Below are 18,373 nucleotides of genomic sequence, written 5' to 3'. Positions count from 1 at the left end.
GCATGATATACTCCCCGTGCCTGCGTGTGTTTCACCCTCAACCCAAAGATGTGCAGGTTAGGTGGATTGGCCACACTTAAATTGCCCCTTAATTGGAAAAAAAAAATAATTGGTTACTCTAAATTAAAAAATATATATATATAGCACCAAATTAATGTCTTACACCTGTTCTTTGACCCGTTTTTGATAATGGACCCCCATGAGCTTTTGATTAGCCATGTAATAAATTCATCCAACAATTCATGATGCCAATTGGGCCTCCAATGTAGCATCAGAGAACTTGCTAGATTGAGCACCGCATTTTATTTAAAATCATTAATAGATGCTGATAAAATGTTGTAATGCTCGGGATATTTTTCTGAGCCATGTAACGCTGCCTGTGTGGTGTTGGTCCGGCAAGTCTTTTTGCAAAACATGATGCCCAGATACATTTCCTTGCTTTCTGCAATTCCTTAGTGACAGTAACATTACAATCATCATTTTATGGTGTTAGATATTCTACATAAAACAGCATGCAGGATGACTTACCCTGTGGATGATCCCTGCAGAGTGTATGTACTATTAAAAAGAATAAGAAAGGTTTAAATTTAATTTAATTAAAAAAATCCATCTATTTGGTTCAGGTTAGAGATTCTCTCTACCAGAAATACTTCACCATTCGAATACAGAAAGCATATCTTTGGATGGCTTACTCCATTTATTTATTTACATTATTTTGTGGATTCATGTTAATGAACAGAGCCAACAGAATTTGTCTTCAATGCTCAGTGTATTATTTTATGCATATTGAAAAGAAGAGCTTGTACAATTTGATGGTTTGCAGCGACAAAATTGGGATGCAATTAGAACCTGTTCAATACCATAAGAACTTAGGTGTAGATCATGGCGTACAACTTGACTCGCCTTTCCAATTCCCTTTCTGCAAATAGTGGTGTGCTAAGGCAGACTTTTGACTGTTTCCAAAGCTAGCAATTCCTGGAGCACGTCACTCGTCTGTCACTTGAGGCTTAGAGCTTGAGGGGCTAACACTCCACATCAAGCCTGGTTGACCAGGAGTCCCTCCCGCTCTTACCACCAGCCATTGGCGTGTTGGGAGGATTTTGGTAGGTATTGTATTCTGCTAAAAATAATAATTATGGGTATGTACATGTCTTGTGAAGATGTCTTGTGGTGCAGTGGATAGTGTCCCTGCCTCTGAGCCAGAAGCACTGGGTTCGGGTCCCACCTTAGGAGTTGAAGACCAAGAAAGGTGCATTCATAACACGGTTAAATAGATTGAGTTCATCAACCTGCAAAATCTTTTCAAACCCACCAAGGGCTGATGGTGAGAGTAGGAGGGACTCTTGGTCAGACACGCTTGTTGTGGTGTGGCGCCCTTGTCAAGCTATACGGCTCTGGCAATAGACTAGCAACCTGTTCTTGGAATCATTAGCTATGGAAGCAAACAACAGTCTTTAGTAGTGCACCACTAGGTGCAGGAAGAGACGGGAAAATGTCTTGTAAATTAGTACAACATGTCAAAGTAGCACCAGGTCATAAGATAGAAAAATATCACCAGTCCAAATTTGTAGATATTGCATTTTTAAACACTGATCAGGACTTTAACTAGTATCACATTTGCACAGTCAAAATTGATAACTGAGGTGAAACTGACCTTTAGGCCTTTCAAAATTTGATACACCAGAAATTGGATCCGGTCTTCAGTCAGTTTCTCATGCTTCATTAATTTGCTGAGGTCTGTTCCCATGAACGGCATAACCAAATAGCTGCAAAATAAGGAACATAACATCAACATGACCTTTAGAATTGTAATACTTGAAGAACCACTAACCAAGGGACTGGGTGGTGGTTATTTGTCTGTGACTAGCCCAGACTGAGACACAGCAACAGGATATAACTGAAGCAGTTCCAGAATGGAAGCTTTAAGGTTTGAGAATGATTTTTAAAAATGGAGGAGGTATGCAGGACTTTAGATTTTCGAAGTTCTGAAAATTTAAGAATATTGGCAAGTTTCTTGAAAAACATTTAAGGATTGAAAATTGAAGCAAAATATCATAGAGATATTCCAGTATATAACTTTTATACCTTGAACAAGCATATCACTTGTATTTTCTGCCATGCATCCTGGTTAGGTACACATAGCAATGCATGCAGCATGCTTAACTGTGACTCCACTCAACAATTTTTTTTTTAATAAATATTTTATTGAAAATTTCTGGTCAACCAACACAGTACATTGTGCATCCTTTACACAATATTATAACAACACAAATAACAATGACCTATTTTATAAACAGAAAATGAATAAATAATAAATAACAAAAATGAAAACTAACCCTAATCGGCAACTGCCTTATCACAAGTAACACTCTCCAAAAATATAATTTAACAGTCCAATATATAATTATCTGTAGCAACGACCTACACATATTATACAGTATATATTAACAACCCTGAGAGTACTTCTGGTTCCTCCTCCCCCCCCCCCCCCCCGATCCTGGGCTGCTGCTGCCTTCTTTTTTCCATTCCATCTATCTTTCTGCGAGGTATTCGACGAACGGTTGCCACCGCCTGGTGAACCCTTGAGCCGACCCCCTTAGGACGAACTTAATCCGCTCTAGCTTTATAAACCCTGCCGTGTCATTTATCCAGGTCTCCACCCCCGGGGGCTTGGCTTCTTTCCACATTAGCAATATCCTACGCCGGACTACTAGGGACGCAAAGGCCAAAACATCGGCCTCTCTCGCCTCCTGCACTCCCGGCTCTTGTGCAACCCCAAATATAGCCAACCCCCAGCTTGGTTCGACCCGGACCCCCACTACTTTTGAAAGCACCTTTGTCACCCCCATCCAAAACCCCTGTAGTGCCGGGCATGACCAAAACATATGGGTATGATTTGCTGGGCTTCTCAAGCACCTCGCACACCTATCCTCCACCCCAAAAAATTTACTGAGCCGTGCTCCAGTCATATGCGCCCTGTGTAATACCTTAAACTGAATCAGGCTTAGCCTGGCACACGAGGACGACGAGTTTACCCTGCTTAGGGCATCTGCCCACAGCCCCTCCTCGATCTCCTCCCCCAGCTCTTCTTCCCATTTCCCTTTTAGTTCATCTACCATAGTCTCCCCTTCGTCCCTCATTTCCCGATATATATCTGACACCTTACCATCCCCCACCCATGTCTTTGAGATCACTCTGTCCTGCACCTCTTGTGTCGGGAGCTGCGGGAATTCCCTCACCTGTTGCCTCGCAAAAGCCCTCAGTTGCATATACCTGAATGCATTCCCTTGGGGCAACCCATATTTCTCGGTCAGCGCTCCCAGACTCGCGAACTTCCCATCCACAAACAGATCTTTCAGTTGCGTTATTTCTGCTCTTTGCCACATTCCATATCCCCCATCCATTCCCCCCGGGGCAAACCTATGGTTGTTTCTTATCGGGGACCCCCGCAAGGCTCCAGTCTTTCCCCTATGCCGTCTCCACTGTCCCCAAATCTTCAGTGTAGCCACCACCACCGGGCTTGTGGTGTAGTTCCTCGGTGAGAACGGCAATGGGGCTGTCACCATAGCCTGTAGGCTAGTCCCCCTACAGGACGCCCTCTCTAATCTCTTCCACGCCGCTCCCTCCTCCTCTCCCATCCACTTACTCACCATTGAAATATTAGCGGCCCAATAATACTCACTTAGGCTCGGTAGTGCCAGCCCCCCCCTATCCCTGCTACGCTGTAAGAATCCCTTCCTCACTCTCGGGGTCTTCCCGGCCCACACAAAACCCATGATGCTCTTTTTGATCCTTTTAAAAAAAGCCTTCGTGATCACCACCGGGAGGCACTGAAACACAAAGAGGAATCTCGGGAGGACCACCATCTTAACCGCCTGCACCCTCCCTGCCAGTGACAGGGATACCATATCCCATCTCTTGAAATCCTCCTCCATTTGTTCCACCAACCGCGTTAAATTTAACCTATGCAATGTGCCCCAATTCTTGGCTATCTGGATCCCCAGGTAATGAAAGTCCCTTGTTACCTTCCTCAACGGTAGGTCCTCTATTTCTCTACTCTGCTCCCCTGGATGCACCACAAACAACTCACTTTTCCCCATGTTCAATTTACACCCTGAAAAATCCCCAAACTCCCCAAGCATCCGCATTATTTCTGGCATCCCCTCCGCCCACTCAACAACGTTTGACAGGGCAAAATTACAAGTCATCCCATGACATGTATAATACAAAAAGCGAACTCATAAATGGTACAAATTTATTTTTCAAATTTACTGTTGTCTGTTTTTTTGTATTTAAATAGTGACAAGATTTGAAATGCGGGCAGTCATACATATTTAGTCACAATAAGTCTACACTTCAGAGCTAATTACATTTTAGAATGAACAGAATCACACCAAGATGTACTTAACAATGAAATGGAGCAACTTATTATATGGTTTAGTATTTAACAAGATCTTTTAATTGTGAAACATCCCTGAAAGCACCTCATGTAACAAAGAGATAAGGTTGGAAATTTATCTTTCCCATCAATACACATAATCCAATTTCCATTAAATAAGACTTACTGTAGAAAAAAATAATTTTACCCCGAGGACGTAAACATTCACAAATTATGAACTTCAAAGAAAAGGCTTTCAGCGGTGTCATTTCTGTGATATTAGATTGATTGCTGAGGGGCTAAGTGCGGTGTCTTTGTTCAGCCCTTAACTAATAACATTTCAGTTAATAAACTGTCATTGTTTGTGGATGTTTTCATGTTGCCTTTTCTACACTTGTCAATTTTCTCCACTGCAATTAACTCTTTGTGAGGCTAAGGCACTTGTCATCTTCCACTTTTTCGCTCAGGTAGCCATTCTTCTGTGAGTTTAGAAAGCAGCTATTTAATCATGGGGTCATCAACGGTTGAGGACTCTGGGTCTGTACTCGTTGGAGTTTAGAAGGATGAAGGGGGATCTTATTGAAACTTACAGGATACTGCGAGGCCTGGATAGAGTGGACATGGAGAGGATGTTTCCACTTGTAGGAAAAACTAGAACCAGAGGACACCATCTCAGACTAAAGGTTCGATCCTTTATAAGAAAGGTGAGGAGGAATTTTTTCAGCCAGAGGGGGTGACTCTGTGGAACGTTTTGCCGCAGAAGGTTGTGGAGGCCAAATCACTGAATGTCTTTAAGACAGAGATAGATAGGTTCTTGATTAATAAAGGAATCAGGGGTTATGGGGATGATAGAAATCTAACTTTAATATACAATGAGTTTAAAGGAAGAAATGGTTCAGAATTAAAATGGTTTATTAAGGTCACACAGTTCAAACAGACAGTGAGAACTGCTGAATAACATGAGAATGATCAGATTAAAACTCCAGACAGAAGCAAGGACACATTCGTTAGTATGTAAATCTGGGCAGCGTTCCTAGTCCAGTTTTCATGACAACAGATAAAGTTTTGTGGGAACGAATTATCTCAGTCACACCATATCTAAATTTGATGGACAGACATTTCAATCAAATTAAATGAACTATAATTGCTTCACAGCTCCAGGGTCCCAGGTTCAATTCCTCGCTTGGGTCACTGTCTGTGCGACGTCTGCACGTTCTCACCATGTGTGTGTGGGTTTCCTCCGGGTGCTCCGGTTTCCTCCTACAGTCCAAAGATGTGCAGGTTAGGTGGGTTTAGCCATGCTAAATTGCCCTTAGTGTCCAAAATTGTCCATGGTGTTGGGTGGGGTTACTGGGTTATGGGGATAGGGTGGAGGTGTGGGCATTGGGTAGGGTGCTCTTTCCAAGAGCCAGTGCAGACTCGATGGGCCAAATGGCCTCCTTCTGCACTGTAAATTCTATGACCTAATTATTATGACCCAATCACAGACGGAAGGGGGACAGAACATTAACAATAGCAATTACCTTAATACTAGGTGCCGGTTTTGAACAATTCATTCCGGAATCATCTTAATTAATTTCTTTAACTATTTCCTGTGCTTTGCTCTGAAAGCTGCCATTTTGTCTCTTTCCAACTTCTCTGTATTGTGTATTTTAATTTGAAGAAATCATCAAGAACTATAATTTGTATTGAATTCAACTCAGTCATCTGTATTTGCTTGGACAAAACAAACTATTTAAAATAACTCTGCATTTGCAAGCAAACTGACCTGATCACGAGACATTTGAAAACTGACTGAATAAAGCTACAATTTACTTCATGCATGAAGCTCAGTTTTAAGTTTTGTTGAGTGATCTCTAGTGCGGCGACACATAAGATATATTAACCAAGTACAGATCTATCAGGGGAGAAGGCAGGAGAATGGGGATGAGAAAATGTCAGCCATGATTGAATGGCGGAGCAGACTCGATGGGTCAAGTGGCCTAATTCTGTTCTTGTGTCTTATTGTCTTATAGGAGAACTTTTCCCTCTCTAATCAACTCTCAAAATGTCTTTCAAGCTGGATAGTCACTGGACGGTGAGTGGAACTTTGTTCAATTTGTCGCTCTCTAATGGATTATTAAAATCTAATGTCTTATAGATCACTAAAATCTCATAATTAACAAATTCAAAATCTTAATCTAATGGATTAGATCCATCACTCATGACCATCTCAAAGTCTCCTTTGATAATTCAATTCTATTCATCATGAATTTACAATGTGCATTTTTGATCAAAATGTACTGCTACATGTTTATTATTTATAAATCAATTTCTCTATTTCTTCGAATTTCTCACTTAATAATTGGCACCATTGCTCGATTCAACCTTGTGCCATGCACACACTGTTTTGTCCTGGCTTTCACAGAAAAATAATGTACAATTTAGCAAATTTCTCCTAGTAACTGGAAAGGCTTTAAAAATCCACTGAGGAGAAATTTAACCCCAAAATGCAGGCGGGTCTGAGTGCGTGCGATATTAAAAGTGCTAAACATCTAAATCCGGACGCCAACCTGCTTCCTCCCCATCCAATTCTGGTTTCAATAGAGTTGCGATGGCAGGAATCAACTTGCCCACTCCAAGGATGTGGGTTAGCACTTTAAACATTGCAATGAGACCGAGTGGCTAGTTTTTGTTTGCCTTCTGAAATTTTAACCTTGGTTGGCCCTTGAAAAATCCCGTAGTTAAACTGAGGTGACAGACTACTGGATCAGGAGACAAAGCCTTTGCACTTAGCTGCTGGATTCAACATTTTCTGCGTGGACAACCCCCATCGTAATGATTCTCTGCCTGGGCTTGTTATGATCCTAGCTGATACAACTGGATGGGAAGATCCCAGAATGGAACCTGGGGGGGGGGGGGGGGGGGGGGAAGAGAGGAAGGGAGGGGGGGGGAAGAGAGGAAGGGGGGGGGGAAGAGAGGAAGGGGGGGGGAGAGAGGAAGGGGGGGGAAGAGAGGAAGGGGGGGGAAGAGAGGAAGGGGGGGGAAGAGAGGAAGGGGGGGGAGAGAGGAAGGGGGGGAGAGAGGAAGGGGGGGAGAGAGAAGGGGGGGAGGAAGGGGGGGGAGGGAAGAGAAGGGGGGGAGAGAGAGAAGGGGGGGGAGAGAGAGAAGGGGGGGGAGAGAGAGAAGGGGGGGGAGAGAGAGAAGGGGGGGAGAGAGAGAAGGGGGGGGAGAGAGAGAAGGGGGGGAGAGAGAGAAGGGGGGGAGAGAGAGAAGGGGGGGAGAGAGAGGGGGGGGTGGAGGGGTAGGGGCGGGGGGGGGGGGGGGGGAAGAGCCCCCTGATCAGGCTGATAACTTGGAATGTGAGAGGCCGGAACGGGCCGGTCAGGAGGTGTTCGCGCACCTGAAGGGACTGAAGGCAGATATGGTTATGCTCCAGGAGACACATTTGAAGGTGGCAGATCAGGTTGGGCTGAGGAAGGGGTGGATGGGGCAGGTTTTCCACTCTGGGTTGGACAGGCAGAATCGAGGGGTGGCAATCTTGGTGGGGAAGCGGGTGCTAACCACTGTGCTACCCTGCCCCGCCCCCTAAGATATCTTTAGTAATTGGTAAGAACAAGACATGCATACGCCCAACTAATGAAAGCACAAAATCCTAATTGACTCTCAGTTGAACATATTTACCAAGCTATTTGTTTTATTTGATGGCTTGTTCTGTATACTAGTACAATAGTTAATCATTTTAATATCAGTAGTCAGCTGTAAATACTGTCAATGTAAAGAATATCACAAAAATGTGACATCTATTAAATATGGCAATTTAATCCAATAATGATCCATTAACGAGAAGACCCTTTCTCAAACACTTTTCGTCTTTTCCTTCTGCTCTGAAGTGGATAATGGTGGGGGAGGGGGCGACGTGGAAGAGGCTGGAGATGGCGTCCTGTGTAGGCACGAGTCTGAGAGCGCTGGTGACGGCACAGGTGCCGCTCCCGCCGACAAGGTACACCACGAGTCCGGTTGCGGCGGCGACTCTGAAAATTTGGGGGCAGTGGAAGCGCCACAGGGGTGAGGTAGAGGCCTCAGTTTGGTGCCCAATCCGAGAGAACCATCGGTTCATCCCGGGGAGAATAGATGCGGGGTTTCTGAGCTGGCATCGGGCAGGAATTAAAAGAATGGGGGACCTGTTTATAGATGGGACGTTTGCGAGCCTTGGGGCGCTGGAGGAGAAATTTGGGCTGCCCCCCGGAAACGCCTTCAGGTACATGCAGGTGAGGGTGTTCGTGAGACGGCAGGTGAGGGAATTTCCGCTGCTTCCAGCACGTAAGATTCAAGATAGGGTGCTCTCGGGGGTGTGGGTCGGAGAGGGCAAGGTCTCGGCGGTCTATCAGGCGATGCAGGAAGAGGAGGAGACCTCGGTGGAGGAGCTAAAGGGTAAATGGGAGGAGGAGCTTGGGGAGGAGATAGATGAGGGCCTGTGGGCTGATGCCCTGGATAGGGTTAATTCTTCCTCCTCTTGCGCCAGGCTTAGCCTGATACAATTTAAGGTCCTTCACAGAGTGCATATGACAGGGGCGAGGTTGAGTAGGTTTTTTGGGGTAGAGGACAGGTGTGTGAGGTGCTCGGGGAGCCCAGCAAACCATGCCCATATGTTCTGGGCATGTCCGGTGCTGGATGGGTTTTGGAGGGGCTTTGCGAGGACTGTGTCTAAGGTGGTGAACACCCGGGTCAAGCCGAGCTGGGGGTTAGCATTATTTGGGGTATCGGATGAGCCGGGAGTGCAGGAGGCGAAAGAGGCCGGTTTTGCATCCCTGGTAGCCCAGTGGAGGATTCTGCTACAGTGGAAGGATGCAAAGCCCCCAAGCGTAGAAGCCTGGATCAGCGACATGGCAGGGTTCATTAAATTGGAGAGGGTAAAGTTTGCCTTGAGAGGGTCTGTGCAAGAGTTCTTCAGGCGGTGGCGACCGTTCCTAGGCTTTCTAGCGGAACGTTAGGAGGTGGTCAGCAGCAGCAACCCAGGGGGGAGGGGGGGTGGAGAGAGAGAGGGGAGGAGGGGGGGGGTTTCAGGTATGTGTTTATTATTGTTTCATGGGGGGGTTTGTACATTGGGGGAATTCGCGATATAAGTGTACAATGTTGATCTGTGTGTTTTATGCTTTTCTTTTTTCTGTAAGCGGGGGGGGGTTTGTTGAAAATTTGCTAAAATTGAATAAAAATATATTTAAAAAAAAAAAAGAATCTGGCTATAGGTCTCTTCCAGTCACAAAAATATTAAATTAAACCAACCTGAATCTATACCTTATTTTGAATGTTTAACCATGCAATTATAAATCCCATTAAACACCCTTTGTTTTACGAACTGCTTCTAATCCTGGCAAGCAGTCTGACCTCCAGGTGGGGCACTTGTCATTGATGTCACACACACAAACACACACTATTAAGTTAAAACTCCACAGATTGTAAGGGGGCCCTGATTTTTTCAGGACCTCCCACACTATTCTACACCCCCAAACCCCCACATTTCCCACACTGGCCCTTTAAAAAAAAACTCTGGCCCACACCAATCCCAGTGTGTATCATAAGTATATCTGATTACCAGTCGCATTGATCACCAGTTTCAATATATTGCTTTTAAAGGTAAAGTTCTAAGAATCATAGAATCAGTGCAGAAGGAGGCCATTCAGCCCATCGAGTCTACACCGGCCCCTGAAAAAGCTTCCTATCTAAACCCACAGATCCACCCTATCCCCGCAACCCAGCAAACCTTTGGACGCTACAGGACAATTTAGCGTGACCATGTACATAACCCGCACATCTTTGAACTGTGGGGGGAAACCGGAGCACCCGGAGGAAACCCATGCAAACACGGGGAGAGCGTGCAGACTCCGCACAGACAGTGATCCAAACCGGGAATCGAACCCGATTCCCTGGCGCTGTGAAGCAACAGTGCTAACCACTGTGCTACCCTGCCCCCCTAAGATATCTTTAGTAATTGGTAAGAACAAGACATGCATACGCCCAACTAATTAAAGCACAAAATCCTAATTGGACTCTCAGTTGAACATATTTACCAAGCTATTTGTTTTATTTGATGGCTTGTTCTGTATCACCGTGCTGCCCCTTGGTCCTCTTATCTAAGGAAAGATACACTGGCATTGGAGGCAGTCCAGAGAAGGTTCACTAGGTTGATGCCGGGTATGGAGGTATTTTCTTATGAGGAGAGGCTGAATAGATTGGGCCTCTACTCATTGACTTTAGAAGAATAAGAGATGACCGAATTGAGACATATAGGATTCTCAGCGGGTTTGACAGGATAGATGCTGAGAGGATGTTTCCCGTTGTGGGCAATTCTCGGACCAGAGGGCATAATCTTGGAATAAGTGGTCACCAATTTAAGACAGAGATAAGGGGAAATAGGGCAGCACGGTGGCGCAGTGGTTAGCACTGCTGCCTCACGCCGCCGAGGTCCCAGGTTTGATCCCGGCTCTGGGTCACTGTCCGTGTGGAGTTTGCACATTCTCCCCGTGTTTGCATGGGTTTCGCCCCCACAACCCAAAGATGTACAGGTTAGGTGGATTGGCCACGCTAAATTGCCCCTTAATTGGAAAAAATGAATTGGATTTTCTAAATTTATTTTGAAATAATTTTTTAAAAAGAGATACGGGGAAATTTCTTCTCTCAGAAGGTAGTGAATCTGTGGAATTGTTTATCGCAGAGAGCTCTAGAGGCTGGGTCATTAACTGTGTTCAAGGCTGAGATAGACAGATTTGTAATCAGTAAGGGAATCAAAGTTTATGGGGATAAGGCAGAAAGGTGGAGTTGAGGATTATCAGATCAGTCATGATCTCATTGAATGGCGGAGCAGATTTGATGGGCCAAATGGCCTACTCTGCTCCTACATCTTATGGTTAAAATTCTGGTTGGGAAGATGAAATGGCAATCGACATCACAACCCAGATTTTATTCCTCATTCTCTGCCATATCATTGGGAAAAATCTTAGCCCTGCTAAGTGAGGGGAGCAGAGAAACTGACTTACACACTGCACCACATTCCAGTAATGAAAATAGCAGTTCCCTTTTTGCTCTAAAATGTATACGTGTCAACGTACTAAGCTTGGAAGAGCTGCAGGAAAGCGGATATAATTCTCAAGGAGCTGACAGCTCCAAAAAACAAAGACATGCGACTTAAAAACAGATCTAAAGGCCTTTAACCAAGGTCTGTGCTTCAAGGCAACTCAATGTGTTCAATACCTTACACTGAATTTCAGGACTTCTTGGGCGAAATTCTCCCCCAACGGCGCGATGTCCGCCGACTGGCGCCAAACACGGCGCCAATCAGACGGGCATCACGCCGGCCCAAAGGTGCGGAATGTTCGGCATCTTTGGCGGCCTAGCCCCAACATTGAGGGGCTAGGCCGACGCCGGAGGGATTTCCGCCCCGCCAGCTGGCGGAAATGGCGTTTGTTGCCCCGCCAGCTGGCGCGGAAATGCGGCGTATGTGCGGGAGCGTTAGCGGCCGCTGACAGTTTCCCGGCGCATGCGCGGGAGCGTCAGCGGCCGCTGTCAGTTTCCCGCGCATGCGCAGTGGGGAGAGTCTCTTCCGCCTCCGCCATGGTGGAGGCCGTAGCGGAGGCGGAAGGGAAAGAGTGCCCCCACGGCACAGGCCCGCCCGCGGATCGGTGGGCCCCGATCGCGGGCCAGGCCACCGTGGGGGTACCCCCCGGGGTCAGATCGCCCCGCGCCCCCCCCCCCCCCCCCCCCCCCCCCCAGGACCCCGGAGCCCGCCCACGCCGCCTGGTCCCGCCGGTAAATACCAGGTTTGATTTACGCCGGCGGGACAGGCAATTTCTGGGCGGGACTTCGGCCCATCCGGGCCGGAGAATCCAGCGGGGGGTCCCGCCAACCGGCGTGGCCCGATTCCCGCCCCCGCCCAATCTCCGGGAGCGGAGACTTCAGCGGGGGCGGGGGCGGGATTCACGGCGGCCTACAGCCATTCTCCGACCCGGCGGGGGGTCGGAGAATGACGCCCCTGATTCGTGTTTTGCAATTCAGTTTGTCTTTTTGTCATAACTAAAACTCAAACAGCTATAATGGGAGTGCAATGGCATATGCATCGTTTTAAGCTAAAGCAAATATTCCTGTAGTTGTATCCAAGCAAGTGCAAAAAACAAATGTGTTTAAAAGTGCAATTTTTGCAATGGTGGCATAGAAATGTATTGAGTGAAGAAAACATCGCTGGTAGTGCAAAATCTATTTCCAAGGAGAAATGTCCCTGGTGCCGTGAGAGATTTTAAACATTTTTGACACTTTTCAAAATGCTACATCCAGAATTTTGATTTGTACACCAGTGATACTAAAATGATTTATTCTCATCTATATATCTCCACGTACACATTTATTCCCCTTTTGGATATTGCCATTGAATCTTTTATACCCACCTAAATAGGCAGACGGAGCTTTACATTTTGTTTTTTTCCTCCTTTTAAAAAAAATGTAGAGTACCCAATTCATTTTTTTCCAATTAAGGGACAATTTAGCGTGGCCAATTCACCTACCCTGTACATCTTTTTGGGTTGTGGGGGCGAAACCCACGCAAACAAGGGGAGAATGTGCAAACTCCACATGGACAATGACCCAGAACCGGAATTGAACCCGGGACCTCAGCGCCGTGAGGCGCCACCGTGCTGCCCTGCTTCACGTTTAGTTAATGTAAAAGACAGCACCTCCAATATTGTACTGAAGTCATCCTATATTGTAAATGCTATAGTCAGCCAAGCTAATGAACAGTTCCAAACACAAACTGTAGACAGCAGGAGTGAGGCATACTAAGGTCTGCAGTATTATAGTTCTGGGAATTGAACCCACACTGTAGGTGTTGCTTCGCTTTGTGAACTAGCCGTGAAGCCAATTGAGCGACACCTGATATTTCTCAGGATTTGAATGTACTCTTAATTTAAATTGATTGCTACAAAACTGAGCGCCAAAATGAAAATGCCTCCTTCATGCACTCTCAATATGTTTGGTTCCAGTGAAATTGCCTCACATATGATGCATCAGCCAAAATGAGAATAGAATTGTAATATTCCAATGTGGCAGAAGCTGGGGTTGGTTAGTAAAATGGAAACAGACTTGTGAAAATTTATCTTTTAAAAACGTAATTTACAGGATGTGGGCGATGCTGGCTAGGCCAGTATTTATTGCCCATCCTTAATTGCCCTTGAGATGGTGGTGATGAACTGCCTTCTTGAACCGTTGCAGTCCCTGTGGTGTAAGTACACCCTACAATTCTTAGCTTACAAAACTGTTATTTAATAAAACAATCTGCTGATGGATTCCTATCATCATTGAAACATTTGGGTGTTTTTGAAAATCAAATAATGCTTGTATAATTAACCTTTTCATCACAGTAGAAATGAATGGAACGGTTAAATTTTGAATGAATAAATATCTCGCTTTGATCAACTACTTTTTCAGAGTTTGTTCCATTTAATATCTGCACTGCTGTGGGGAGAGAAGTTTGTTTTTATCATCTCAATCTTTGTTGGAGACTTATAAATATTGTGTCTGTGCCCGCTAGTCTTTTGTTCAATATCCAAAATAAATCATTACTTACTCCTCATCGATATTTTTCATTATCTGAAGAACTATATAATATATATTTTTCTCAGTGGAAGACATTTACATTGCTGGAGCCTTTTCCACAACTTGATAATCGAAAGCATGAAATAATCCCAGACACACATTTCTGAACCCTTTCGAATGTTTCAATATTGTAAAGGTCCTTCCTGATGATTCCCTTATCACCCCTCTCTTTTTATTTTTGCTGTTATCATTTTGATCCATGGATGCTTAATGGACATGTATCCTTAAGCCAAGTAGCAGAGCGAATGAGGAATTCAAAAGGTTTCAACATAGTACATGGTGCTTTTCGAACTGGAGAGTTCAGCCTTTCCGGCACCCGAGAAATGGGATGGGACTTACTTCGATTGGTTGGCTGGTGGCCAATAAATTGGTCAAAAGGCCGTATTCTGCCCTGTAACAGGTGGTGATGGGGTCCTATTCGAGTGGAATGATATTCAAGAGACCCAAGGAGCTCCGTTTTTAATCCTGGACACTCGGGGACCTGCTCTCTTCTCTCTCTCCAGAAAGGCTGTGAGTTGCAGTATTTCTGAAACTACAGCGACCTGAAGAATCTACAGTGAACACCATTACAGGCTGGAAAGCCAAAATCTTGACCCGAAAGCCTGCATTGAAGGATAGTGTGCGAAAGACCATCATCTGAAACAAAGACTCTTTTTCCTTTTACTTATGATTTTCACCCCTCTCCTCCCTTCTGTATTTGTCTGTCTTGTGTGTATGTGTGTGTAAAAGATGTTCTCAAATCAGTGAGAGCCTGGCACATCCTTTGCTACGAACCTGAAATGATGCTGAGTCTGCACAGAAGGTAGGCAACCTTGCCAGAGAAAATTGTCTGAAGTGTGGAAGGAAGTACCAAAACGAAAGCCTGAACTTCAGCAAGACATTGACTGCAAATGATTGCAGTGAATCAACGATTCCTATCCTTGTATTTTTATTGATATTTTCTTTCCTTTTCCACCACCCTTCCCCCTCTGTGTTGTTTGGGTGTGTGTGTGGATATAGTGAGAGTGGGGGGGGGGGTTAGTTAAGAAGGCACGATTGGGAAAGGGCTAGCAGATTGTCAGTTACATTTTCTGTGTGTTTAGTTATAATACAGTCCATAACAAAAGGTCTCTTGTGTTTGAAGTTATAAACATGGTGACTGTAGTTCACTGGACTCGACCAAGGAACTCGGATATTTTAAATAAAACCTAATTTCACCTGTGTTGCGACACCGGGTCAAGTGGGGTTGGAATTGACCACACACTAGCCCAGGGGGTCATGAAAGGATTTTGGAGCCACCCTAAACGATATATAGTATGGGATAGGTTAGTCTGTGAACAACAACACAATTCAACACAGAGAAAATGCTGGAAAATCTCAGCAGGTCTGGCAGCATCTGTAGGGAGAGAAAAGAGCTAACGTTTCGAGTCCAGATGTCCCTTCGTCAAAGCAGCTTTGACTCAAAATGTGAGCTCTTTTCTCTCCCTACAGATGCTGCCAGACCTGCTGAGATTTTACAGCATTTTCTCTTTGGTTTTAGATTCCAGCATCTGCAGCAATTTGCTTTTAACCACTATTCAACACATATTGCTTTCGGAGGTTGCCATAAATTTTAAATGAGCAATGGAGATAGCGCTGGCCATGGAAAGCACTGAAAAAGGTGCACAAGAGCTGCAGAGCATACAAAATGGCGCCATTCACCAGAAAGAGCAGGAACTGACAGCCAGCCGTGGCGCCAAAACTGCCGAAGCAGCCGCGAAGTGGGAAACCATTTCAGCCAACAAAACTAAAAGGTACAGAATAGGCAACAGGTCAAGTAATGCTTAAAGTTGAATGTTACCTATGTGGAGGTAATTACACTCCTGAATCATGTCGGTTTAAAGAGGCTGAGTGCTCTTAGAACATAGAACATACAGTGCATAAGGAGGCCATTCGGCTCATCGAGTCTGCACCAACCCACTTAAGCCCTCACTTCCACCCTATCCCCGTAACCCAATAACCCCTACTAACCTTTTTGGTCACTAAGGGCAATTTATCATGGCCAATCCACCTAACCTGCTCGTCTTTGGACTGTGGGAGGAAACCGGAGCACCCGGAGGAAACCCACGGATGCACGGGGAGAACGTGCAGACTCCGCACAGACAGTGACCCAGCGGGGAATTGAACCCTGGACCCTGGCGCTGTGAAACCACAGTGCTATCCACCTGTGCTACCATGCTGCCCCTTAATTTTAAAAGATAGGACATTTGATAAAGCAGTGCAGAGCTAAGTTAAGGTCGCCGACTAACCAATCAATTATGATGTTACATGTATATAATGTGGAAGAACCTATCTTTCGTCATTCTGGTATTCACTCTGTTTAATCTAAAAACAGGCAAGAGAGATCCTATTACTGTGATGCTCCAGGTTAACGGGAAACCCCTTAAGATAGAAATAGATACAGGAGCATCAGCTGCAGATGGGCAAGCATACATTTCAGTACCTAAGGGAGTCTAACCATTGAACTTGAAGAGCACTTCTGCCAAGTTTAAGACTTGTATGGGAGAAGCAATGAAATTAAAAGGCACCACAATGGCACGTTTAAGCTATGGACAGCAGTCTACCCAGCTCCCAATGATAGGGGGTGAAGGACCAAGCCTTCTCGGCCATGATTCGCTTAAATAAATCAAGTTGAATTTGGTTGAAATGTTTCAAGTATGGGAAGGGGGACTGCCCAAACTAATAAGCAAATACGAGAGTGTCTTCTGTGATGAATTAGGCATAATCAAAGGGCACAAGCTAAGATTTATGTGGATCCAGAGGAGATTCCCCGATTCCTCAGGGCAAAACCAGTACTATATGCCTTACAAGAGAAAGTGGATATGGAGTTAAACAGGTTGGAGGAACTAGACATTATTCAGCCAGTTCAGTTCTCGAAATGGGCAGCATCTATAATCCCCGTATTGAAACCGAACAAGACCATCCGCATTTGCAGCGATTATATGCTAAGTTAATCAGGCTGCCAAACTGGATAAATATTCAAATCTGAGAATAGAAAAGATGTGCACAAAGCTGGCAGGTCAATCTTACGCAAAGCTAGATATGAGTCACGCTTACCAGTAATTCAAATTAGATGACACTTCCTGGGGATATGTCCTGATAGCACACACAAAGGCCTATTCCAGTACAAATGCCAGCCTTTTGGTGTGTCTTTGTCATGTGAAATATTCCAAAGCACAATGGAGAATCTGCTACAGGGGCTACCGTGGGTTGTAGTATATCTTGATGATGTCCTTGTAACTGAATTGACAGAGGCTGAGCATCTAGCAAACTTAGAGGAAGCGTTGAAGAGATTTCAGGTGGTTGGAGCTCACCTTAAGAAAGAGAAATGCACCTTTCAAGCCACTGTGGTAACCTACCTGGGGCACCGTGTAAATGCACATGGATTACACCCCATGGAAGACAATGCCAAGGTGATGAAGAAGTTGCTTGCCCCCACAAACACAACTGAACGCAAATCGTTTTCGCGGATGGCAAACTACTTTTTTTTAACAAACTTATCAATGGTACTGGCCCCCTTGCATACTCGTCTAAGAAACACCATTGTTGGTCTTGAAAGGCTCCCCAGGAAGAAGCTTTCAATGGAGTAAAGCAATTGTCACATTCCTCAAACCTATTAGTATATTTCAACCCATCTAAAGGATTGATATTGAACTGCTAAGCCTCTACATAGGGTGTTGTGTTGTCGCATGAGATGGACCACGTCTCTGAAAGGCCAATAGGGGGTGTGTCACAAACCCTCTCAGAGACAGAAAAAGACTACTCACGAATTGAGAAGGAAAGACTATTAATAGTCTTTGGAGTCAAGAAATTCCACCAGTACTTATTACCATTGTTTCTGACCACAAACCGCTCTTGGGTCTCTTAAAAAAAACACAGCTATCCTGCCGATCGCCTCGGAAAGAATTCAATGATGGGCATTAATTCTGTCCGCCTACGAATGTACCTTCAAGCACTGACCTGGATCACGCAGAGCTCTTAGCCACCTACCCTTGCAAGAAAGTACCTGTACTCCAGTACCACAAGAAATTATTGTGGCATTACATTTTTAGACACATTGCTAGTATCGGTGAAGCAGATCAGGAACTGGACGAATTGAGATCCAGTTCTGTTCAAATTGAGAGACAAAATACTTAGAGGTAGGGTAAATGACTCAGCTTCCAAGAAAATGAAACCATTTTTTACCCGCTAGAATGAATTGAGTTGTCAGGATGGCATCATACTCTGGGGAGCAAGAGTAATCGGTGCTGTACCAGGCAGAGAACTGTTCCTAACTGAATGACACAGTGCTCATCCTTGCATCTCTAAGATGAAAATGTTGCCAGGAGTTATGTGTGGTGGCCTGGTGTTGAGACT

At 45.1% G+C, this 18,373-nt stretch overlaps 1 protein-coding gene and 1 long non-coding RNA gene across 3 annotated transcripts in view; one reads left to right on the top strand and one right to left on the bottom strand.

The window, feature by feature from the left end:
* The window catches only part of LOC140387980 (mitogen-activated protein kinase 12-like), a 97,929-nt gene that overhangs the window by 28,385 nt on the left and 51,171 nt on the right, over positions 1 to 18,373 (bottom strand). The window contains exons 4-5 of the mRNA XM_072471407.1: positions 1,655 to 1,766; positions 529 to 558 (exon numbers count right to left, since the gene is read on the bottom strand). Coding sequence (XP_072327508.1) covers positions 529 to 558; positions 1,655 to 1,766 — 142 coding nt within the window. The remainder of the gene's footprint in view (positions 1 to 528; positions 559 to 1,654; positions 1,767 to 18,373) is intronic.
* Positions 6,406 to 18,373, top strand: part of LOC140387981 (uncharacterized) — a 137,335-nt gene continuing 125,367 nt past the window's right edge. For both annotated transcript variants that reach the window (XR_011934045.1, XR_011934043.1), the window contains exon 1: positions 6,406 to 6,455. This is a non-coding gene — a long non-coding RNA (uncharacterized lncRNA). The remainder of the gene's footprint in view (positions 6,456 to 18,373) is intronic.

The sequence above is a fragment of the Scyliorhinus torazame genome, chromosome 13 (genome assembly GCF_047496885.1).
Source record: "Scyliorhinus torazame isolate Kashiwa2021f chromosome 13, sScyTor2.1, whole genome shotgun sequence".
In the NCBI taxonomy this organism is placed as follows: Eukaryota; Metazoa; Chordata; class Chondrichthyes; order Carcharhiniformes; family Scyliorhinidae; genus Scyliorhinus; species Scyliorhinus torazame.
The sequence above is the reverse complement of the archived record's forward strand: the minus strand, read 5'-3'. Positions and strand labels throughout refer to the sequence as shown.